Source organism: Physeter macrocephalus, chromosome 18 (assembly GCF_002837175.3).
Source record: "Physeter macrocephalus isolate SW-GA chromosome 18, ASM283717v5, whole genome shotgun sequence".
Taxonomy (NCBI): Eukaryota; Metazoa; Chordata; class Mammalia; order Artiodactyla; family Physeteridae; genus Physeter; species Physeter macrocephalus.
The window spans coordinates 48803672-48829093 of record NC_041231.1 but is presented as its reverse complement, the minus strand read 5'-3'; the positions used below and the strand labels follow the sequence as shown (position 1 = coordinate 48829093).

The window sequence follows — 25422 nt, the reverse complement described above, 5'->3', positions numbered from 1 at the left end:
CCTCAGTGGTCAGCCTCTCCCAAACCCACAACCCCAGTCTAATCATGAGAAATATATTATAAAAATCTCACTTGAGGGACAGTCTAAAAATATCTGACCAGTACTCTTCAAAACTGTCAAATTCATCAAAAACAAGGAAAATCTGAGAAACTATCACAGCCAAGAGCAGCCTAAGGAGACACAACAGCTAAGTGTAATGTGGTGTCCTGGATAAGATCCTGCAACAAAAAAAAAGAAAATTCAGTAAAAACTCAGGATATCTGAATAAAATTTGGACTTTCGTTAATAAGGTATCAATATTTTTTCGTGATCAGTATTTGTGAAAAATGCACCACACTAATATGAGATATGAATAATAGAGGAAACTGAGTGTTGGTCATATGGGAACACTTTTACTATCTTTGCAATTTTTCTATGAATCTAAAACTATCCTAAACTAAAAAGTTTACTTCAAAAATAGTGGTAAACATTGAAATTGGTATAATTTAAGGTCTAAATAATTTTTAATAATGTGATGAGAATGTTTAATGCATTGGTTATTAAACAGCCATTTCCATTAACAGTATTATTTAAATGTCAACAAAATGAATGACTTGAAATTAAGATATAATTTCTGCAAAGTCTGGACCGTTATGGGAGAAGGAAGAAGATGGAGAAAGGAGATCAGTCTAAAGGTTTCATCCTGTGTAAGGTATGATTTTGACAGAGAAAGGTAAGTTTTTTTTAGATATTAGGGGTTATTGCTAGAGAAACTGAAGTATAGCTGTAGAACATTCAGATCAGTAGAGGGGAACAGTGATAAAGTCAAAACAAAATATGACAAGAATAAGGGCAATGAGTAACCGATGGTCAGAGGAAACATTAAAAGGTAAATCCTCCTTTAGAAAGAGAAGACTCTCAGGGTGAAGAAACAAAGTCCAACTTTCTGGTGTTTATGAAAGACACACCCAAGAGAACATGATTTTTAAAAAGTTGAAAGTAATGGGAAGGGCAAAAATACAACAAGAGAATGCACAATAAGTTAAGAAAAGAAAAAATAAAGAAAAACCACAGGTGACTATTAATATGGCAGCAGTGTCCTCAAATTCTGTACACCTGCCTTTCTCAGTCAGCTTACATACAACCTGAGTCCACATCTGGCCTGAGTGCAAGGAGTTGTGCCCTTCCTCCCAGTAAACCTGAGGATCCTGAAAACGTCACATTTTCCAAAAATCCATGCCATTATTCTCTTCACTTCTTGTGCTGGGCCTCTAAATGACCCATTGCAGGCCCCTTGGCTCTGCAGATCTCACTAGCCAATGCCACTTTGAGGCCCCCCAACTGTCTGCCTGAGCACAGCTAATATAAGGCTGTCATGTTTAATTAGAGTTGACTAAGATCTGCAGAGAGTAATTACATGTTAGCCCAGTTAACCAGATGGAAAGACTCGATGTTGTGATATGTCATTTATCCCCAAATTAATCCGTGAATTTTATGTAATTCCAATCAAATGCCAAAGAAATCTTACTTTAAGGAAATGACAATATATCCTAAAGTTCATATGGAAGAAAACATACATAAGAATATACATAACAATTAAAAAGACAATCAAGGGGTACTAATTTTGACCAGAAAGCAAAATATGACATAAAGTGACAGTAATTAAGAGGTTATTTCTGTCGTAAGAATAGACGAATTGCACAGAACTGAGAGTAGAAAAGCAGAATAGTGTATCTGTGAGATTTTAGTTTTATGGATAACAAGACACTATTTTCCCCTCATTATAGTAATCTAGATTCTTAAGGGTCCTGGATAATCAAATAGAAACTATTTTACTGGAAGAAAACTGTATTAAGTTTCATTAATCCTATGGTGCCCACTGTGACATGGGTTTTAGGCAAAATCCTGGGACAAATCAGAAAAAACACTTTTCAAAAAAAACCACTTTTCTCTAAGTGTTCCAGTCTTCTCTAATTTCTTCTTTGTTCTTCTTCCTCTTTTTAAAGAGATGATCCTGATAATATATCCCCAGGGGCCTCACTTCATCCTTAGAAATTCCAAGATTAACATCCACCACCAATAAAATCAGCCGTTTTTTTAAAAAAGTTATATTATAAAAAATTTCAAATATAAAAATAGAATCATAGGGACTTCCCTGGTGGTCCAGTGACTAAGACTCCGAGCTCCCAGTGCAAGGGGCCCGGGCTCAATTCCTGGTCAGGGAACTAGATCACACATGCCACAGCTAAAGATCCCACATGCCGCAACTAAAGATCCCACATGCCGCAACAAAGATCCCGCATGCCGTGATTAAGACCCAGTGCAGCTAAATAAATAAATAAATATTAAAAAAAAAAATAGAATCATATAGTGAGCTTGATGTATTCACCACCAGCTTCAAGAATTATCAGTGCAGAGCCGATCTATCTCTATCCTCACACAATCCCCTCATCCCTTGAATTCTTTTGAAGCAAATCCCAGTCCCAGACATCATATAATTTCACTCAGAAACATCAGCGTTACAATTGGGGCAAAGATTAGACTTAGGGTTAAGGTTAGGTCTAGGGTTGCAACAGAGTGAGTTTTAGCGTTATGGCTTGGGCTTGGCTTCGGGCATTTGTTAACCTTAGGACAAAGAGAGCCATAGCGTGGAGGTAGGGCTAAGTCCAGCGTTATAATTAGGATTAGGGTGAAAGCCAGTGGAATGCTCATATGGTGAATGTAGTAAATGTTCTTGATTTCACACCCAGGTTTTCTTGCCTGGCTAGTGTGCGCATCCTCCATTCACTTCCTTCTTCTGAAATTTACTCTTACCTTAACTGTAACAGCCTCAACCCTGGAAATTAGGTTGCCCATCCCTAGTAGCCTGCAGTCACAGTTTGACTGCTACAGGCATTCTAAAGTGACACCCTTGCCTCAAGGTGGGACCAGCTCTGGGGGGCAAATTTTGGTTCCAGGCTCGCCGTGGGTTCAGGCCTATTGCAGTCTCCATTGCTTAGCTCTTCTCATGCCCTGTCTTGTTTCCCTCACTGCCCTCCCCCTACAAGCACTTTTCCAGTAAATCACATGCACAAGAATCCCCTTCTCAGGTTCCACTTCTAGGCAACTCAACCTAAGATAGTGATCAACAGCCCAAATATAAGAAGGAGATTAATGTTCTGAGCTGTCAAAAACTGACAATCACCTGCAATGCTTGTCTCAATAAGAAAAGGAAACAAGATGCATAACCCCCACTGACTACATATCCTACTCCAGGGACAATATTTTTCTCTCTCCCTCCAGTAAGCTCAAGGAGGCAGAATTCTATTTTTTTGTTCACTGCTTTAGCCTCAGGAGCTAATGTAGTACCTGACACATAGTGGGCCCTCAATATATATCTGTTGAATGAATGGACAGATGATACATACGATTCCTCTGATTCTGCTCCCAGACTACTGCCGAGTCCAGGCAGTCACGATGCCAGACTTTTCTCTCATAATTTGAGGTTCTTTAGTTACAGCCAGGCCGTGAGACAGCTCAGTGCCTTGACTCGAAATGACTCCCAGTCACACACACTGCACTGCCTTGTCTTAAGCATTTTCCCTCTCTTTATCTTTTGTCATCCTTGCCCCTTCATTCTCTGTGATAATTTTTCTTTCTTCTGTATTATTAAAAGTTAATACCCAGATGATTAAGAACCATCTCCAACTGGTTCAAAAATGGAGAACTCAATGGAGCAACTTTAATAAGCTAGCAACAAACCTCAATGTGCTTATTAAAAAATTGGTCTGTAATGAAGGAGGCACCACAAATTCCCGAGGAAAGGAAGAATTTTAGTGCTAGGATAATTGGTTAATTATTCTGAGGGGTAATAAAGTTATAACCTAATTTACCAATGTTCATCAAAACAAATTACAGATGGACTAAGTAATCTGATACCCAAAACTGAAACAAGTAGAAAAACAGGTGAATAACTAATCTCCATGTGGGAAATGCCTTTCTAAGGTTAAAAATAATTTTTTAAAAATCACAAAGAAAGTGTTAAACCTTTGGCACCACCCCATCACATATGAATTTATCCTCAGGGAAAAAATCGGAGATACTTGCCAAGATGGATGTATAAAAATGTTCATTTCAGTGTTAACTATGTATCAGGAAAGAGGAAAAGAAACTGGCGTTTACTCTGGACAAGGAGAGTGTGCCTCTCCTCTCCCCTATCAGAGACTGTTAGGGAGGTTGACCTAGTAATTTGTAAGAGAAAAATCTGAACTCAAATAATCTGCAGATTCTTTGCACTGCTAAAGGTAAAAGTCAGGAGTGGGCGATGTTTGTTTAGGCAAACTCCTCAATGACTTCCCTGATGATGAAAGGTTAGATTAGGTTAGTTCTGTCTAGAGGGAGGTGAGTAATGGACAGAGAGTTCAGATGCTCCACCAGATAACATGCTAAGACTTACAATTTTCCTCTGAGGACAAAGAAGAAAGGGAGGTAAAGTCCTGGATGAGTAGAAGAGGTAAGAAAACAGAAAGAGCTATAGGCAGAGTCCTGGGGAGCAGGGTGGTGCATGGTTACCTGTGGGACGACTTGCAGGCTGTAGATGGGCCACACTCCGTTTTGTCCATTTAAATTATAAATGTATAAATAAAGTACACACATATATAAAATATAAACATATATTCATTTAAATTACATGGTGTACAGATAGAATAGGTAGTACAGTTATGTGCTTCCAAATTAGAACTGTTCAAAATGCATCTCTTATACCCAGTCCTGCACCCATCCACCCACTTCCCCTCCACCGAGTCAGCAGTTACTGGTTTCTCGTCCAACTTTCAGGAGATGGCGGATCTACTCTTTCATATATGAGCGACATATATTCTTGCCCCTCTTTTTTTCTTTCCACAGATGGTAGTCTACTACACTCAGTGTTATGCACCTTGCGTTTTCTCCTTAAACATTAGTCTTGGAGATATTTTCATGTCAGTGCACAAAGAGCAAATTCATTTCTAATTTAATCAGTCTCCTGTTGATGGACATTTGAGCTGTTACCAATTTTTAAAAATTACAAACAAGGCTGTAATGAATACTTTTGTGCATACGTCATTTTGCAAATGTAAGAATATATCCACTGGATAAATTTTTAGAAGTAGAATTTCTGGGTCAATGGAGATGTGCATTTATTATTTTGATAGATATTGACAGATTGCTCTCCCATCAGCAATGTGAAGGTGCCTGCTTTCTAACACCCTTATAAGCATCATGTCTAACATTCACTTAAAATTTTTTTTGAAATATAGTTGATTTACAATGTTGTGTTTCAGGTGCACAGCAAAGTAATTCAGTTATACATACATAGGCACGCATATATTCTTTTTTAGGTTCTTTTCCATTATAGGTTATTACAAGATACCGAGTATAGTTCCCTGTGCTATACAGTAGGTCCTTGTTGGTTATCTATTTTATATATAGTAGTGTATATGTTTTAACCCCAAACTCCTAATTTATCCCTCCCCCACTTCCCCCTTTGGTAACCAGAAGTTTGTTTTCTATGTCTGTGAGTCTGTTTCTAACACTTTTCAGTTGTTCCCTTTCTGGGTTGTAACCTCCCTCTGTTATTGCCACAACTTCAGTAAAACCTGTTTCACACAGTAACATGGGCTTTGGGGAAGGAAGAAGAAGAAAGCACTGTCAGGTGCATGAGGGGAGTCTGTGCCAGAGGTGGACAGGATGTGCTGCAGATAAGACGGTCGGAAGGGACCAACCATTAAGAAATTTGTTGCAAGAAGTGACCAAAACGTACATTTTCACTGGAAATCTAGTTCATCCAGGAGTTGCCACAGTATGTGCGGTGGATGTTAGAGTGATTAATTTTGTTATTAAAGGAAAAAGACATCCTAGGAGGCCAGACATTTTATGGGCAATGGGTTAGTATTATAATGTTGAAAATCCCCCATCCAAGAGGGAGGTGGTGTTTGGCTTTTCATGAATAAGTTGGTGCTGGAAGGATGATCATATGCTCCCTCCCAGGCCTTCCAGAGTGATGGGGTGCAGCAGTCCTGAGGCTCCAGGACTCCAGCTTCTGTCTCCAGGAGAATCTGTTCCCTGAAGGGAGGGCTGGAACCCCCATGACACCCTGGCCAGCCTCTGTGTCCAGTTCTCTGGGGAAATGACAACCTGGAACATCATAGAAACCAACTCCTGCCCTCTCGGTTTATACCCCTGGTTAGTGGATTCCTCCCCACCCTCCATTCTGTTTCATTCATTTCTGTTTTTATCTTTTTTTTTTTTTTGCATCTTTATTGGAGTATAACTGTTTTACAATAGTGTGTTAGTTTCTCCTTTACAACAAAGTGAATCAGTTATACATATACATATGTTCCCATATCTCTTCCCTCTTGTGTCTGTGTTTTTATCTTTATTATTTCCTTCCTTCTGCTCACTTTAGATGTAGTTTGCTCTTATTTTTCTAATTTATTAAGGTGGAAGCTTATGTAATTGATTTGAGATCTATCTTCCTTTTAAATACAGGCATTTAAAGCCATAAATTTACCTTGCAGTGCTTTGGCTGCATCTCATAAATTTTGATATGTTGTTTTATTTTCACTCAGTTCAAAATATTTTTGAACTCTTCTTATGATTTCTTTAACCCATGGGTTTCTTAGAAATGTGTTGTTCAATTTGCAAATATTTGTACGGACGCGCAGGCTCAGCGGCCATGGCTCACGGGCCCAGCCGCTCCGCGGCATGTGGGATCTTCCCGGACCGGGGCACGAACCCGTGTCCCCTGCATCGGCAGGCGGACTCTCAACCACTGCGCCCCCAGCGAAGCCCCTGTTTTTATCTTTACTAATGCTTTCCTTCTATTTCCATGGGGATCATTTTGTTGTTATTTTTCTAAGCTCACTGTCCTTGAGCTAAATCTAACAAAAAAGAACTGGCAAATCCACAACCATAACGAGTAACTTCTAAAAAATGGTTCTGAGGAACTGACAGAGCAAGCAGGACAAAGCAACGTAAAAAGAGGATTTGGAAGATTTGAACATGCCAGTTAATAAGCTTGAAGATATGCATATGAAATTTTGAACCCAACAACAACAACAAAAATCTTCTTTTCAAACTCCTGTGGAACATTTAAAAATATTAACCACTGATTAGACCACAAAGGAAATTTCAAAAAATCCCCCAAAGCCAAATAACATACAGGCCAACCGCAACAACAGCAAAATTTGTTAATTAAAACCAAACAAAACCCTAACTCTTAAATATCTCTTAAAGAGAAAAGATAGTGCAAACTATGGATGCTATACCTTTTCACATCTATAAGGCTATGAATTATCATTTTGAAGTTTTAGTCTGCTCTCTGCATTGTTTTTGTTTCCTCTGAGTTACTTTATTCGTTTGCTTATTTTAATCTTTGTCTTTAATGTTAGAGTCTTTTCTTGTATATCATGATATTTCTGGCTATGTGTTCACATGCAAGGGTAAGGCACTAAAAGGCTCATTCAGTGTTTATTGCACATTTTGATGGTTTATTGATTAATAAGCTTCATTTTGTGTCAAGGCACTGAAATAGCTCTTTTACTGGGAGAACTTGCCTAAGCCAGAAGTCAGTATTTTCTCTTGGGCAAATCTCTTTTCCCAGCAAGGAACCTTCCAATCTTTGCACCAAAGATGAGAACACTAGCTACTGCCATCGTTCTGGTCAGGAAGGGCCACAAGGTTCAGAAGGCATTCTCTATCCTCTAATGCTCTAAGTCCTTTATTCATGTCATTAACAAAGTACTTCCAAGTTTTTATCTTGAAAGCAGAAGCAAGGGCAGAGAGACACTGCCCAGAGTGTCGAGTCAGTTGGTAGCAGAGGTGGAATTCCTTTCATCCACTACCAAGATGAGGATTAAATGCCCAGAGACTCACATGTTAGTGGCTGAGTTGGGGTTACTTCTGCTATAGATCCTCTGCTTATCTGAAGCCAAGTGCTTTCTGTGTTCCAGATGTAAAAGCCTCAGATTTTCCATCTGATGATGATTTCTTTCCTTGTTCTTAAGCGCCGTTATGGTTTAAATCCTGATTCGGTCATGTTAGTGAGGATTTGGGAGGCTGCATAGTAAATTCATGTGTTCAGTTCCTTGAATCATGAGTCCAAATTATTTTGTGAGGACAGTTATAGCCTTTTACAAGTGTCCTGGTTTGGCTTCCTTCTGAGTAGAAGTGGAGCATCTTTCTCAGGTTCCCCAGTTGTCATAAGAATATGTGAACTTCAACACAGGTGCTGCATATTTAACTGGCTTTACAGAAAAACTACACTCCAGGTATTTTTCATGGTAGATAAACCTGGATTTGAAGCTCTTCTATCTTTAAAAGTTGTGACCTAAGTGTAGCAGTGTCAATGGAAGCTTCTCTGCTGAGCGTCTACTCTGAAATCTTCCCCAGACTAAACAGACCAAGAGGGCTGCGTGCCCTGAAGCATACCCATTCCTGCAGAGGCCAGCGACATTGGATGGGGTAAAGCTATCTGCTTATGTGGAGGGAACATGAAGAGGAATCCACCTATGAACTCACAGTGTTTACAACAGTGCAGCTTTCACAGCACATGTTATAGACCTCGGGGATGCATTTATTTCAGGAATAAATTTTTCCTGACTAAACGGTTTGCTTTTACTTTGTAGCCAGTGACGATTTAAGATTTTCTCTCTAATAGCAGCTACAATACACAAAGCCCATTTCAGAGCCCATTCTGCACACTTACCGTCATTCAGAGCCTTCAAAATATGTATTTTTTTGGTATCCTCTCTCCAGGATCCAGGTGAATTTTCTTAATTTGTTTGCCCTTTCCCTAATTTTTTTTTTTGCCTAACTTTACATGTATTATTATTTTGCATGCTTCTTCGAATGAAGAAAGATAACCAAGAAGTGATTTTTTCTCCTCTGCAATGTCTAACATAGTGCTTTGTTCAGAGGAACTTTGTATGTCACTGAATGAAGAGATTCTTTATGATAATCTAGACAGTAGGAAGAGGAAGCAGAAGGTATTTCTGAGAGGAAGAGGTTGAATGTAATTCAGCATTTGGTATCCTTCATGTCAGATTCCTTCTTACCAACTATAATGAGAAGGAAAATCTAAAATTGAGGTGAAGGCAAAGGTCACCCTGAAACTGCCCAGGAAATGAAGCAATTAAGAACATGGTGTTTCAGCTCTGCCCTGTTCAAGAACCTAAACAGCACTCAGCTGTTTTTTATTTTTTGAAATTGAACTAATGCCTGTTGAGGTCCTACCTTTGGTCCAGTGGTGGTCACTGAGCGGGGTGAGTTTTTCCTTCATGTACTCTCTAGCTTGTGTTTGTGATATTGTCTTAAAATTATCTCTAGCAGTTCTTAAACTTTTCTGGGTCATTGGTACCTTTAAGAATCTGATCAAACCATGGACTCTCCACCCAGAAAAATGCACATGCACACAACATTTTAACTGTCTTGGCAGGTTCATGTATTCCCTGGAGGCATCCAAAGAACTTAGGCTAAGAAGCACAAGGATTTGGTATTGTTTCTGACATGAACGCTTAGGCTGTCAAAACTCTGAATAAACTAGTTGATATTTCATTGTATGTCTTGATTAATTAGGAAGTGATAGATGAGGAATTTTTTTTCCACATCAAATCTCTTAAATACAAAAAACTGACAATAATGGCTAATGTAAGACTCCTGAGAAGGCAAGAAGGGTTAGAAGTCAAAGAATAGGAGATGTGGTTAACTTGAGATCAGAGAGAGGCACGGTTCCTACACGTAAAGGTTTGCAAAGCGTGGTCCCTTATCGGCAACATCCACATCACCTGGAACCTTGACAGAAATGCGAAATTAGGGGCCTCTTCCTGATTTACAGAATCAGAAGTTCTGTGGGTGGGTGGGCTTGTTTTAACCAGCGCTCCAGATGATTCTGAGGCCAAAGTTGATAATCTCTGCGCTAACTCGCATGGAAGAGAGGAGCTGGTGTTAACGTTTCCGGTGATTGGAATTTGAGAACATGGAGCTTTGAAAGTCATAAGCAACCAACTGGAGATCAGGGATCTGGTCTGTTTTCTCATGTACAAGAAAGAAGGTAGGGCTTCCCTGGTGGCGCAGTGGTTGAGGGTCCGCCTGCCGATGCAGGGCACACGAATTCGTGCCCCGGACCGGGAAGATCCCACATGCCGTGGAGCTGCTAGGCCCGTGAGCCATGGCCGCTGAGCCTTCGCGTCCGGAGCCTGTGCTCTGCAACGGGAGAGGCCACAACAGTGAGAGGCCCGCGTACCACAAAAAAAAAAAAAAAAAAAAAAAAAAAAAAAAAAGAAATAAGGTAATTCATAGCCTTCTTTTTTCTAAAGGGTCAGGAAGCCATTCGAGGATCCATTCGTTACCCGGATTATGTCGTCACGTCCACCTGAACTCTGGAGGGCGTCAGAAAGAAAAAGGATGGAAGGAAACGGAGGACAGTGGGTGCAGGAAGAAATGACGAGGGCCCAGGACTCCGCTGCCACCAACTATACAACTACTGCCCAGGGAGTTCCCCTCCACCCGCCCAAGCCCCCAGTCCCCACACTCAGTTAGGATGGACAGACTCTCCAACACTGCCGCACGCTTCCGGGCCCCAGCCAATAGCTACTCAAAGTGCTCAGCCAGTCAGCGCCCCTGTGCTCCTTCCGGCGTTCTGCGTGCTGCCCTGGAAACGGGATGGGCCAATCCAAACGCGGAGGGGTGCGGAACTTGCAAGGCCGGTCGCCGCTCTGAGCCCTGCACTTTTTACCCCTATCTAGGGTAGATCGGTGGACTCGTCCTAACGATGGGAGCGAGGCTGCTTCACTTCCAGGCCCCAGCCAATGGGAAGCGAAACTGCTCAGCCAATCAGCGCCCTACGCTCCTTCCGGCGTTCTGCGTGCTGCCCTGGAGACGGGCAGGCCGAATGCAAACACAGAGGGGTGCTGGACCTGCACGGCCTCACGCTGTCCGCCTTGCTCCATTGCTTCGCCCCTGGCTTTTGGCCAGTGGGCTCGTCCTAAGGGGTCGAAGGCGAGACGCGCGCACTCGCGGCCGGCATTCAGTGGAGCTGCGGCTTCTCCCCACCGAGCTAACAGGTGAGTGGTAGTGGCGGTTTTAGAGGCCACTAATGTGGGTTCCTGTCTCTTTCAGCGTTTGTTGGAGAGACTGTAGGTCTGTAGGGGAGCCGCCCACCACCCTCCCCCGCTCCGTGGACCCTGTGCCCTCAGCGTCCCCTCTCTCTTCGGGTTCTGCTTTGTGTTAAACCCTACACAACTTTTGGTTCAGGGTACGCGGGACACCTCTTCTAGACCTGGGTTCGGGAGATGCGCCTTATAGACGCCCTGTATTCGGAGTTTTATCCCTTAAAACTCTGACTTAGCTTTCTGGGTTCTAAGCCGGCCTCGCTGACTGATGTCGGTGGACGTGGGAAGGCAGTGAAAGCCGCCAGTTCGCTGGCGGCGATCTACTTGGGGTGGGGAGGAGAGGGTGTTTACGTAGCGACTCAGAGCCTACACTTTCGACGTCACACCAGGCTCAAAGCTTGCAGTTGATTCGGTCCGAAAAGTGTTGCGTGGAGGAGCACCTGTTTAGTGCTTAGCATAGTGCTCGCCGCCTTTTGTGCCCTCGGGAAAGGTTGACTTCGCCTGCGGATTTCAAAGGTAGCGCGCATCCGGACGGCGAGTTAAAACGCAAAATTGCTGGACCCCGTTTCCAGAGTTTCTGATTCAGTAGATCTGGGCCCAGGGCGAGAATTTGCATTTCTATCGAGTTCCCTGCTGTTGCTGATTGCCGCTAGAGAGGGAGTTAATGATTTGAAGGTGGGGATGATTAAGAGGAGGGTTCACTCATGTCTTTACCAGCGTGCTGTTACCACCTGAACCGTTTCAAGAGTTTTGTTGAATGTAGGCTCTGTCCGCTGTATCTTAAATGCTTCAGTTGCTCGTATGTGCGAATTCCTCTGACTTCTGGCTTCTCAGGTGATACCTAGGTGAACTTGTAGATTAAAAGAGACTTAAAAATGCACCATGCTTTTAGAAAATGTGGAAGACTAAACTGTGGTGTCTGGGAATGCACACTACAGTGAGAAAACTCGAAAGAAATGCAGGAAAGTCCGGAGAGTGATTACTTTTGGGGAGCAGGAGTTGTCATTGTCTTAGGTTCAGGGAAGGGATTCTGGGGTCGCTGGCAAAGTGCTATTCCTGACCTGGGTGATGATTACGAGGATGTCTCTCTTATAATAATTCATTAAAGTATACATTTATTTTGTGGGTTTTTCTGTATTTGTGTTTTATTTTACAAGTTGAGGTTACAAATGTTAAAAAAATGCATATTAGGAAGTCTAAGGTGAGGAACATCCCTGGAGTGAGTCAAAAAGAATCTTAGTCATGGGTTTTCAAATTTGGAAGATATCTTAAACTTAGAAGACCATCTGATCCAATTCTTATTTTAGTCTAAGGAAGTTGAGCCCTCAGAATCGGGAAGTGCTGCAGGTTAATACACGCTCGTCTAAGCCCAGTTTGTAATTGATGTGTTTTGTTAATTTCAGGCTGCCTGCTCTGCTCAGATGCCTCTATTCAGTGAAAGATTGAGGACATGAATTTGGCCTGACTCAAATTCAAAATTTTAAGATTTTATTTTTTTTCTTGTGGCCTGAAACCTTGTTTTCAAGGAATCACTTACTCATCTTACATAAAAACATTATTTCAACATCTTATTCTGATGTATCCTAATGTACCAATTCGTGAACATTTAATTAAGGTCTCTGGTTATTTTTTTTTTGCCACATAATTACTCCTGTTAAGGCTGCATTTTAGTGGGTCAGGACTCAGCACTGGTTCTGTTTACCTGAACCAAAAGACTGGCACATATTTCTCCAGGAAAGATGGGTTTATTTGTCATCAGCAGGGAATCCCAATTCGGGGTGTTACACCGGCAAGCCACCGTGCAATTCCCCAGCATGGCAGGGAAGGCGAAAGCTTTTTTAGAGAGGAAGAGGAAGTTGGGAGGGCTGTAATAAACAAAGAATCCGTGGCTTTTCATTGAGTTGAGTCCTTGCCAAAAGGGGAATCTTTCTTCTTCTTGTTGGGCTCTGCTATCTTTGCAGGGCATGAGAGCTCCCCGCTTCTGGTCTCCTAATTCTAATTGAGGTTTCTGTTTATTAGTTTTTTATACTTCTCCCTTTTGATCAAGATTTTTCTCTGAAAGCATTGCTGATCAAGAGTCAGCTTTTCTAGTTTCAGGGGCTTTTTGTCCCTCAATGTCGGGAAGTATCTTTCCTGGGTGTAGTGTCTCAAGTCGGAGGGAAAGTGCACAGATGGGAAACCTATTAAGGTCACAAGTAACAAGGAAAGGTAGGAGGGAGAACTCTCAGGCATTTTTAATCTAAAATCCATATGTTGTCAAGATGATAGACATTGGCAGTCCTCTGAAGTCTTAGGCCATCATCAAAGGTTTGGCTACTGTATGGTTAGGCCATTCAAAATGGCTGTTCTCTGCTCTCTGTACACGCCCTGCTTGACCAGTCCCTGCTTCACTCACATGACTATCCAATCATCTTAATTATAGAGGTTAATTAGTCCCTGGTAACTGATGAGCCCATCTGATGTCAATCCCCCCCCATAAATGGTAGCCTCCTCCTCCCTTGAGTAGTGAAGAGTGCTGCCGTGTCCTGTCCTGCATGCTGTCTGCCATGCATGTTGGGGTGTCACTCCAGGACCTTGCTTCAGACATGTAAGATCCTCTGTCCAATAAGCCATTTATGTCTCTGTCACTGAGTCTGGGCTCTTCGAGGCTTGGCAGCTACAAGGCTTGCAGGTCTGAGGGGTGCAGCCTAACAGTGACAAACTTCCAGCAGGTCTGATCTGGATATCTTGGGAAAGCTGTCTCATCAGATATTGTCTGCTTCAATTCTGGGAAATCTTTACTTTCATGTCACCAGAGGATGTGCAGGTCCAGTCAGAGTGTGGTGCTTCCTTTAGGTGTGTTGTGAATCCAAGAGTTGTATTCCTTGGAGTTTGGTGGCACAAGTGTTGGTTAGTAGTACTTGATAGGGGCCTTTCCAGTGATGCTGAAGACAGTTCTTCTGGAAGTGTCTTTTCCAGTAAATGAAATCTCCAGGTTACAAGGTGTGATGCTTAAGGTCTTTGTCTCCTGAGGGTGCATGGTAAAAAGACTGCCCTACCGGGCTTCCCTGGTGGTGCAGTGGTTAAGAATCTGCTTGACAACACAGGGGACACGGGTTCCAGCCCTGGTCTGGGAAGATCCCACATGCCACAGAGCAACTAAGCCCGGGCGCCACAACTACTGAAGCCCGTGTGCCTAGAGCCCGTGCTCCGCAACAAGAGAAACCACCGCAACGAGAAGCTGGCGAACTGCAACGAAGAGTAGCCCCCGCTCGCTGCAGCTAGAGAAAGCCCGCGCGCAGCAACAAAGACCCAGCACAGCCAAAAATAAATAAAATAAATAAATTAAAAAATACCACCCTACCAAAACATGGTTATTTTTAATAAAGGCAATTAGACCTTTCAATATTGGAGTATCTCTCCTTTTATTAATTGTGGATCGTAAGAAGCAGGAGCCAAGTGCTTTGGGTGTCCTCTGATGATCTCAAAGGTTGAGAGTTTCTGAATTCCAAAAGGGGTGGATCAGAGATTTAGAAGGACCAACAGCAATGCTTTTGGCTAAGGTGTTTGGAGGGTCTCTACACAGTTTGCCAATTGAGTCTTCATAATGCTGTTACTACGTTCAACTAAACCAGAGGATTGAAGATGGTAAGTGTAAGTGTTGTAAAACCAGCTGAACGGCGTACACTTGTTGAAGCACCCGGCTTGTGAAATGGGTTACTTGATTACTGTGAAGTTTGAGAGGAGTTTCCCAAGTAGCGATACTCTTTTCCAAAAGGACTTTAGCCATGTGAAGAGGCAGTAGGCTGTCTGCAAGGGAAGTCCAGTGAAAACGTACAGACCGTAACTAAAGCATACTTTATTCACTAGATGAAGTTATATGAAATCCATTTGACACCTCAAATGGTCCATCACGCAGATGAAAATGTCCCGGGGCAGTACGCACAGGCCTTCCTGGGTTGTATTTTGACAAGTGAGGTAGGCACCTTTTGTGGCCTTCTTAACGTTTCCCCAGCAATATTGATTCATGAAGGCTATCATTTTGTCAGTAGACTGATGCTTTAATGCATGTATAGTGGTGAGGAGTGGGGATCTTAGTCTCCCGTAAGACTGTTGTTACTTAGTCCAAACCAGAGCTTTCTCTTCTATCAAACCAACAGTTACTGAATTTCTAATCTTTTTTTTTTAAAGTCAGCAGGCAGCTTTCTTTTATTTATTTTTATTTATTATTTTTGGCTGCATTGGGTCTTTGTTGCTGCGTGCGGCCTTTCTTTCGTTGTGGCGAGCGGGGGCTACTCTTCATTGCGGTGCGCGGGCTTCTCATTGCAGTGGCTTCTCTTGTTCTATCAAACCAACAGTTACTGAATTTCTAATCTTTTTTTTTTAAAGTCAGCAGGCAGCTTTCTTTTATTTATTTTTATTTATTATTTTTGGCTGCATTGGGTCTTCGTTGCTGCGTGCGGCCTTTCTTTCGTTGTGGCGAGCGGGGGCTACTCTTCATTGTGGTGCGCGGGCTTCTCATTGCAGTGGCTTCTCTTGTTGTGGAGCACGGACTCTAGGCGTGCGGGCTTCAGTAGTTGTGGCACATGGGCTCAGTAGTTGTGGCGTGCAGGCTCTAGAGTGCAGGCTCAGTAGTTGTGGCGCATGGGCTTAGTTGCTCTGTGGCATGTGGGATCAGGGCTCGAACCTGTGTCCCCTGCATTGGCAGGTGGATTCTTAACCACTGCGCCACCAGGGAACCCTCTGAATTTCTAATCTTGTTTTTCCTTTTCTGAGGCCAACTGTTGGGCCTTTCTAGCCAGTTTTTCTAAATTATCATTTGGAGAAATCTCTTTGGACCATGACAGAGGTTTGGCTGCTGTTGGTCCCTTTAAGGGCAGCATTCCTTGCAGAAATAGCAAGGTGATTTCCTTTTGCTTCCAGAGAGTCAAGCTTAGAATGCCCTGGAATCTTAATAATAGCTAAAGTGGCAGGTAAAAGTATTGCATTCAATATTTCCTGAACATAGTGGCCACTTAAAATTTTATTTCCACTGAAAGTAAAGAAGCCACATTGTTTCCCCAACATTCCAAAATCATGAGCTACTCTAAAAGCATATCTACTGTCAGTGTAAATATTGACACTTTTGTCCTTGGCTAAACTGCAAGCCCCTGTAAGGGTGTGTAATTCAGTATGTTGGGCTGAAGTAGCCATAGGTAAAGATGCTGTCTCAACAACATCAAAAGGAGTTGCAGTAGCATACCCAGCAAACTATTTGCCATTGTCACCTTTAACCATCAGTGAACCATGAGAAGTCACGTTTACCCAGTGGAATTTCCTATAGAGCCATGAGGTGATTTGTGTGGAGATGTACTTCGTTGGTGAAGGAGGGGAGAAGAGTAGCCAGGTTAAGTTACTACAACAATAAGAGTTATGTGAGGGGCAGTTAACAAAAGGATTTCATAGGCGGTGAGGAGGCCAGCTGATAAACGTTGAGTGTAATGAGAATTTAGGAGAGCTTCTATTGCATGAGGTACAGATGGTTAAACGGGATCCCACATGATTTTTCCAGTGGCCTTAACCAAAGGGCAGTGGCTGTAATGGCTCTAAGGCAAAGGGGATATCCCTGTGCTACAGGGTCCAGCTGCTGTTTATAATACCCTTTGGGCTGATGGTGGTTTCCATGGTTTTGGGTGACTACCCCAAGGGCATGCTCTTCCTTTTCATATAGAAAAAAGAAAAAGGGAATATGGTAATGGGGATGCCTAAGGGCAGGTAGGTTCATCAAACTCTTTTTTTTTTTTTTGCGGTAGGCGGGCCTCTCACTGTTGTGGCCTCTCCCATTGCGGGACGCGCAGGCTCAGCGGCCATTGCTCACGGGCCCAGCCGCTCCGCGGCATGTGGGATCTTCCCGGACCGGGGCACGAACCCGCGTTTCCTGCATCGGCAGGCGGACTCTCAACCACTGCACCACCGGGGAAGCCCCCATCAAACTCTCTTAAGGCCTTGAAGGCTGTGTCTTGTGATCCTTCTCAAAAAATTGGGTTGAGGTAGTTATTGTTGAGTAAAACATGTAGAGATTTGGCTGTAAAAGAAATTTGGAATCCAATTTCTGCAGTAACCAACTAGCCTGAGAAAACCTCACAGCTGGTGCTTAGTTTTGGTTTTGGGAAACGTAGGCTGCCATGAAGTCTATCTGAGTCTAGGTGTAGCCCTTTTTCTGATATTAGATGCCCTAAATATCAAACCTGGGTTTGGGCAAATTGCAGTTTTTCTTTGGTGACCTTATGTCCCTTTAAGGCCAAAAGCTTTAGGAAGTGGATGCTATCTTCCTGTGTTCTGTTTATTAATTAAAAATTTTTTTAATTGAAATATAGTTGATTTACAGTGTTGTGATAATTTCAGATGTATAGCAGAGTAATTCAGTTATACATGTTTATTAATTTTTTACAGTTCTTTTTAATGAGTGGTTTTCAGGGAGGAAAGGAATGTAAAAGGGACTTAGTAAAACTGTTTCTTAAAATAGATAGATATTATCTGTGCCTTTTTTGGGTTTGATTGATTTAAATTCAAAACTTTCCCACATGTTTTCTACTTAGAATTTAGAAATTTTGCTGTTAATAGTTTGATTTCTTATTTGATCTAGATACCAGGTTTATAATCCAAATAACTAAATGTAATTACTAGCCTATAAGTTTTAAAATTATTTATTTATTTATTTTGGCTGCATTGGGTCTTCATTGCTGTGTGCGGTGGCTTCTCTTGTTGCGGAGCATGGGCTCTAGGCACATGGGCTTCAGTAGTTGCAGCACGTGGGCTCAGTAGTTGCGGCACACAGGCCTTAGAGTGCGTGGGCTTCAGTAGTTGCGGTGCGCAGGCTCAATAGTTGTGGCTCGCGGGCTCTAGAGCGCAGGGTCAGTAGTTGTGACGCATGGGCTTAGTTGCTCCGCAGCATGTGGGATCCTCCTGGACCAGGGCTCGAACCCATGTCCCCTGCATTGGCAGGCAGATTCTTAACCACTGCACCACAAGGGAAGTCCATGAGCCTATAAGTTTTTATAGTAGAATTTTTCCCATTTTGCAGTAAGTTTTAATTTCATTGGAAGTTGGAATCATAGAGTTACTCCTAGATTCTTAGATTAATGGTTTCCTATACCAGGATAGGGGTCAATAAACTATTGCCTACCTGCCAAATCTTGCTCCTCTGTCTGTTGCTGTATGGCTTATAACCAAAGATGAATAAGCTCTGGAGATATAATGTACATCATCGTGATCATAGTCATCAAAAATGTACTATGTACTTCGAAGTTGCTAAGAGACTAGATCTTAAATGTTCTTGCCAGAAAAAAGAAATAATTATGTGATGAGATATGGTTACCATCATAGCATTACTTAACACTATTATAATATATAAATGTATCAACACGTTGTACCCTTTAAACTTACACATTGTTATATGTCAGTTATACCTCGGTAAAAATATTGAGATAAAATTCACATAGTATAAAATTCACCCCTTTAAAATCGTACAGTTCAGTGAATTTTAGAGTATTTACAAAGTTATACAACCATCCATATTATCTAATTCTAGAACATTTTCATCTGCCCCCAAAGAAACCCCATACCCATTAATTTATTGCTCTTTTATGTTTTGTTTCATAGGGATTTTGCAATGTTCTGACTTCTGGATATCTTACAGAAACATAAGCTGTTTTTAAAGAGGATATCTTACTGTTTGGATAATTTCTGGGAAGTTTTATGTAGTCTAGCATGTATAATCCTCTCAAAGAGATGCCAGTTTAAAAGATGTTTTTGGTTGAGTAAATAACTTTATGTTGTTGGAAATATGTTTAATATATCAAATCCATTATTTTATTTCAGTTTTAATTAAAAATCTAGACTAGTAAAAGACTACATCAAATTGTTATTCACTCAGGAATATTAGGGGATTTTTCTTGGCCAAGAAAATGAACTCATTATCCTTGATAATGATGTGGATGTTCTTTAAAAGAATTCTTGATTTAAAACAGGAGTTGGCAAACTTTTTGTGTAAAGGGCCAGATAGTAAATATTTTAGAGGGTGTGCAGGCCATAGGGTCTCTGTTACAACTATTCAACACTGCCATTGTAGCCTGAAAGCATCCTTGGGCAATATATAAATGATTGAGCATGGCTATGTTCCAGTTAAGTTTTATTTACAAAATAGGCAGGCTGGATTTGGCCCAGGAACCAGTAGGTTGCTCACCACTGACTTCGAATAATATTTGGATTGACTCCAATCCCTATGGATTAGATAGATGTACTCTCATTCCGTATTCGTTTATAGAGTGTATTCACATACATTGCCTCATTTCTCATAATTTGGGTTTAGGTGGGGCATATTACCCCATTCATTATACAGCTATTGACACAAAGTGCTTTCCAGTGTAACAGAGAAAGTAAGAGAGGTATCAAGATACACTGGCTGAAATCTCATTCATTCCCTGATTTTGTTCCATGTGTTGGAAATAGCTGTCATTTTCATTATTTTTATTAAGGTCTTGTTACTGGGGAGTTGAATATTAGTTTGTGAATTGTTTCTTTTATTTTTTTCCCTGTTTTCATTCTATGAAAAAGACTTGTATTCAACATTTGTAGGTGAATATTTTGAATTTATAGAATTATTAGATTTATTTACATATTAAATAGCTTAGGCTAATTAATCATGCAACTAGCTTGCATTTTAAAAAAATAAATTTATTTATTTATTTGGCTGTTATTTGGTGTTTGTTGCTGTGTGCGGGCTTTCTCTAGTTGCAGTGAGTGAGGGCTACTCTTCTTTGCACGGGCTTCTCATTGAGGTGGCTTCTTTTGTTGCACAGCATGAGCTCTAGGTGTGCGGGCTTCAGTAGTTGTGGCTCACGGGCTCAGTAGTTGTGGCACGCAGGCTCAATAGTTGTGGCGCACGGGCTTAGTTGCTCTGCGGCATGTGGGATCTTCCCGGACCAGGGCTCGAACCCGCGTCCCCTGCATTGGCAGGTGGATTCGTAACCACTGCGCCACCAGGGAAGTCCCAAGCTTGCATTTTTAAGTGTCATTTTTGTTTACTTTTTAGGAGCTAGAGATGCTATTAGGCTGCCATTTTATCAAACGTGAGGAGTCAGCCCAGAGATGGAAAACTTCATTCTGTATGAAGAGATTGGCAGAGGAGGCAAGACAGTTGTCTACAAAGGGCGACGGAAGGGAACGATCAATTTTGTAGCTGTTCTCTGTACTGATAAGTGCAAGAGGCCTGAAATAACCAACTGGGTAAGTCAAGTATGTTTCCCTCCCTTTGGGAAGACAGAGTTACGATCAGATAGAATAAGTAGTATGTAAACAGAAGCCATTGAACTCACTATAGCAAATGGCACTTTTTCAATTTGGAATGGGCAGCCTTCTCTCTGTAGTGCCACCAATCCTGAATAATGACTAATAAACGTACCCAAGTAATTAGCAACTTAGGTTTTTGTTCTTTGTTTTTGTAAGAGTCAGGGAAAATAGACTCTATATTAGATCACTTACTTTTAAATTTAGTATATGATTATGAAGCTTTCCAAAGGAAGGACATTGGGTGAGAGTGACTTGGGTTTGCAATAGCTGTACCATCTTTACAGCCCATGCTCCTTGGACCAAACCTAGCTTTTTTTTTTTTTTTGCAACTTTTTTTTATTGCGGTAAAATACACATAACATAAAATTTATCATCTTAACCATTTTTTTTGAATGGATTTTTAAAGAATTTATTCTGTTAAGAAACATAACAGGGGATGGCCACAGACATATTACAATTGCAGGCCCGAGGCAAACAGTAGAGAAAAAGCCTCCTTTTTTTTTTTTAAGCTTACTGTGACTTCAGAAGCTTTTTTTTTTTTTAATAAATTTATTTACTTTGGGCTGGGTTGGGTCTTCGTTTCTGTGCGAGGGCTTTCTCCAGTTGCGGCGAGCGGAGGGCCACTCTTCATCACGGTGCGCGGGCCTCTCACTGTCGCGGAGCACAGGCTCCAGATGCGCAGGCTCAGTAGTTATCATCTTAACCATTTTTAAGTGTACAGTTTGGTATTAAATACATGTATATTGCTGTGTAGCCATCACCATTTTATATGAGGTACCTTTCAGAAACAAAGTACAAAGGTGATTGCCGGAGGCCAGGGAAAGAGGAAATGGGGAATTATTGTTTAATGTGTATAAAGTTTCGGTTTTGCAAGATGGAAAGAGTTCTGGACAATTCAACAATCAAACTCTTGGTATTTGCCCAAAAGAGTTGAAACTTATGTCCACACAACAACCTGCACACACATGCTTATAGTAGCTTTATTCATAATTGAAGCAATCAAGATGCCCTTCAATAAGTGAATGAATAAGCAAACTGCTACATATATGCAATGAAATACTGTTCAGTAATAAAAAGAAATGGGCTATCAAGCCACAAGGAGACACAGGAACCTTAAATGCATGTTGTCAGGTAAGAGAAGCTGATCTGAAAAGGCTATACTGTATGATTCCAACCATATGACATTCTGGAAAAGGCAAAAGTATGGAGACAGTAAAAAGATCAGTAGTTACTAGAGTTTGGGGGGTGGGGGGGAGTGGGAAGGATGAATAGGTGGAGTACAGAGGATTTTAGGGCAGTGAAACTCTTCTGTATGATACATGTCATTACATATTTGTCCAAATCCATGAAATATGCAGTCTCTTTTCCACAGAGGCTGTACCATTTAATATTCCCACCAACAGTGTGCAAGGGATCCCATTTCTCTACATCCTTGCAGACACTTGTTATTTTCTGTGTTTTTTTTTTGTTTGTTTTGTTTTGTTTTTGTTTGTTAAAACAGCCATCCTCATGTGCATGAGGAGGTGTTGGCTTTTGAAAGGCGTGTGAACAGTTAAGGGAAGACAGGTATATGGGGCAAGGTGCACAGTAGTTGGTAGATTCGGAGCTGGGAACATGAGGAATTTCTCTTCTGATTAGGATTTCTCTGAGGTGAGAATCCAAGTCTTCAGTTAGGAGATGGGGGAAGGGAAAGGCAGTGTTCTAGAAAAGAGGAAAGAAAAGGTGTGAATTAGTCACCTGGAGAACAGACCAGCTGAGGCCATTTGAGATTGGGAATCATCAGTGGAAGGTAGCTCAGTTAGCATAGTTTGTGTCTGCTTAAGTGCCTTGGGTGTATGCAGAGTGTGTGGAGGGTTGAATTGAACTGGAATAGCAGTACCAGAGCGAATGAGCTGGAGAGTGAGTGAGTGGTGGTCATGGACTAGGATGTGTGGAAGAGATTTTGGAGAGAATACAGTTATCAGTAAAAAGAAAAAATCTAGCAATGCTGTCCAGTAGGAATATAATGGGGGTTACAAATATTTTTATTTATTTTTTATTTTTGGCTGCATTGGGTCTTCGTTGCTGCGTGAGGGCTTTCTCTAGGCAGTGAGTGGGGGCTACTCTTCGTTGTGGTGCACGGACTTCTCATTGTGGTGGTTTTTCCTGTTGCAGAGCACGGGTTCTAGGCGTGCGGGCTTCAGTAGTTGTGGCACACGGGCTCAGTATTTGTGTCTCGCGGGCTCTAGAGCACAGGCTCAGTAGTTGTGGCCCGTGGGCTTAGTTGCTCAGCAGCATGTGGGACCTTCCCAGACCAGGGATCGAACCCGTGACTCCTGCGTTGGCAGGTGGATTCTTAACCACTGTGCCACCAGGGAAGTCCTTGGGGTTACAAATCTAATTTTAAAGTTCATAGTATCTACGTTGAAAAATGAAAAATAAGTGTAATTCATTTTATTAATATATATTACTTAATCCAGTATATACAAAGTATTATTATTTCAGCGTGCAACCAGTATAAAATTATTGAGATATTTTTCTAATTTTGATGTTAAGTGTTGAGCATCTGGTGTGTGTTTTACACTTGGGGCTCATCCCAGCTCAGACCAGCTGCTCCTCAAAAGAGCACAGTAGCCATCTGTGGTGAGTATTGGCCACGGTATCTCCTGCATTGGCCAGCGCAGGCTGCAGATGGGTGGTTGCGGTGAGGGTGGAGGGTGACATTGGCAGCCCAGTGTCTGGAAGAGTGGGTATTTGGCATGTATTGAGTGTATGGGAGGGTCCGGAGGGGTGTGCTGTGGCCTGAATTCTGTCGGGATTTCTGTACCTCTTTTATTTTTTCACTAGGACCTTCTCTTTTCTGTGCCAGAATCAGCAGAGATCCCTTTAAACTTGCTCACTGAGGGTTCTCCCCATTTTCTCTTGGCCCTATATTAGAGATCTATTACAAGGTGCTCTTCAAATTCTTTCTTGGTCACTCTGATGCTTGGTTTTCTACTCATCTGTCTTCCAAGTCATGTAGATTCGTTTTCCTTTATTTTTGTTACAATATGAGCCCACCTAATTGTTCCTAGAGTGTGCCAAATTTCATTTCTTTTTTTAAAAAAAATATTTATTTATTTATTTGGCTGCGCTGGGTCTTAGTTGCGGCACATGGGATCTTTTTTTCTTTTTTTTTTAGCTGAGGCATGCGGGATCTAGTTTCCTGACCAGGGATTGAGCTCAGGCCTCCTGCATTGGGAGCGTGGAGTCTTAACTGCTGGACCACCAGGGAAGTCCCCAAATCTTTTATTTTTTCACTAGGACCTTCTCTTTTCTGTGCCAGAATCAGCAGAGATCCCTTTAAACTTGCTCACTGAGGGTTCTCCCCATTTTCTCTTGGCCCTATATTAGAGATCTATTACAAGGTGCTCTTCAAATTCTTTCTTGGTCACTCTGATGCTTGGTTTTCTACTCATCTGTCTTCCAAGTCATGTAGATTCGTTTTCCTTTATTTTTGTTACAATATGAGCCCACCTAATTGTTCCTAGAGTGTGCCAAATTTCATTTCTTTTTTTAAAAAAAATATTTATTTATTTATTTGGCTGCGCTGGGTCTTAGTTGCGGCACATGGGATCTTTTTTCTTTTTTTTTAGCTGAGGCATGCGGGATCTAGTTTCCTGACCAGGGATCGAACTCAGGCCTCCAGCATTGGGAGCGTGGAGTCTTAACTGCTGGACCACCAGGGAAGTCCCCAAATTCCATTTCTAAAACAGGGAGCTCTGTATTTCTACTAATTATGGGCCCGTTAGCCTGTGTTGAGTGACAGTAGAATTTGTAATTTTTTTTCTTTTTTTTAAAGAAAATCAGAAAGCAAGGGTGCAAAGCACTTTGGTACGTTAGTCATCAGCATTTCTGAGTCTTGATGGTTTGCACACATTTTTGTGGTTTTAGTTCCTATGTTTAATGGGATTTTTAAAGGGAGAAAGCAAAAATCCCAGAAGCAACTTAGCGTTTTTAAACGGACAGGCTTTTGCATCTTTATTGTTGAGTTTTGAATTCACTCTTGTTTTTGGTGCATAAGTATTCTTATAATCTAATGGAAATGTACATTTTAAGATCAGTATGTTCATTGTAATCATTCCTCTTTTAAGAATCTAGGTGAATTGATATTAAATTCACTAAGAATATGCTTAAAAAGAAAATAGAAGGCTTTGAGAGTTCTTGCGGTACGCGGGCCTCTCACTGTCGTGGCCTCTCCCATTGCGGAGCACAGGCTCCGGACGCGCAGGCTCAGCAACCATGGCTCACGGGCCCAGCAGCTCCAAGGCATGTGGGATCCTCCTGGACCGGGGCACGAACCCGTGTCCCCTGCATTGGCAGGTGGACTCTCAACCACTGTGCCACCAGGGAAGCCCGAGAGTTCTTTTAAATATTGTAAAAGTAATACACTGTCATTATAGAAAATTTGAGAATATAGAAAACTGAATAGAAGGAAAGAGCAGCATTGTTGTATCACCCGAAGGCAATCATTGTTTGTTTTGGTTTGTTTCTTCTAGTCTTTTTTTCTATGGGCTTTTAAAAAATTTTCTAATCATGGTATTAGATAATTTTATTTCTTGCTTTTTTCACTTAACATTATAACGTTGTCATTTTTCCATGTTATAAAATTCAACAAATACTTTAATGTTGGCCTAATAATAATTATTAATATACAACTTATTTAACTATTATTGCATTTTTGAGCCTTTAGGTTATTCTTACTTAAAGGTTTTCTTTTGTTTCCTTTAAAATTATTTCTTTATTCCTGATTATGAAAGTACTGGGTACTTAATATAGGAGATAGAAAATGAGAAGTAGAAAGAATTTAAAAACACGAGTAATTCTACTCATAACAGCAGCTATTTTGTTGTATACCTTCTGGTCATTTTTCCTATGAATATTCTTTTGCGATGTTAATTTACACAAATACACAAAACTTTTGTACAAGGTTTTGTTTTTTTTGTTTTTTTTTGTTTTTTTTTGTGGTACACGGGCCTCTCACTCT

At 41.4% G+C, this 25422-nt stretch overlaps 1 protein-coding gene across 1 annotated transcript in view; it reads left to right on the top strand.

Moving 5' to 3' along the window:
• The first annotated feature begins 10927 nt into the window (after window positions 1-10927).
• The window catches only part of ULK4 (unc-51 like kinase 4), a 591889-nt gene continuing 577394 nt past the window's right edge, over window positions 10928-25422 (top strand). The window contains exons 1-2 of the mRNA XM_024117044.3: window positions 10928-11060; window positions 20161-20354. Of these exons, the coding sequence (XP_023972812.1) occupies window positions 20217-20354 (138 nt within the window). The 5' untranslated portion in view covers window positions 10928-11060; window positions 20161-20216. The remainder of the gene's footprint in view (window positions 11061-20160; window positions 20355-25422) is intronic.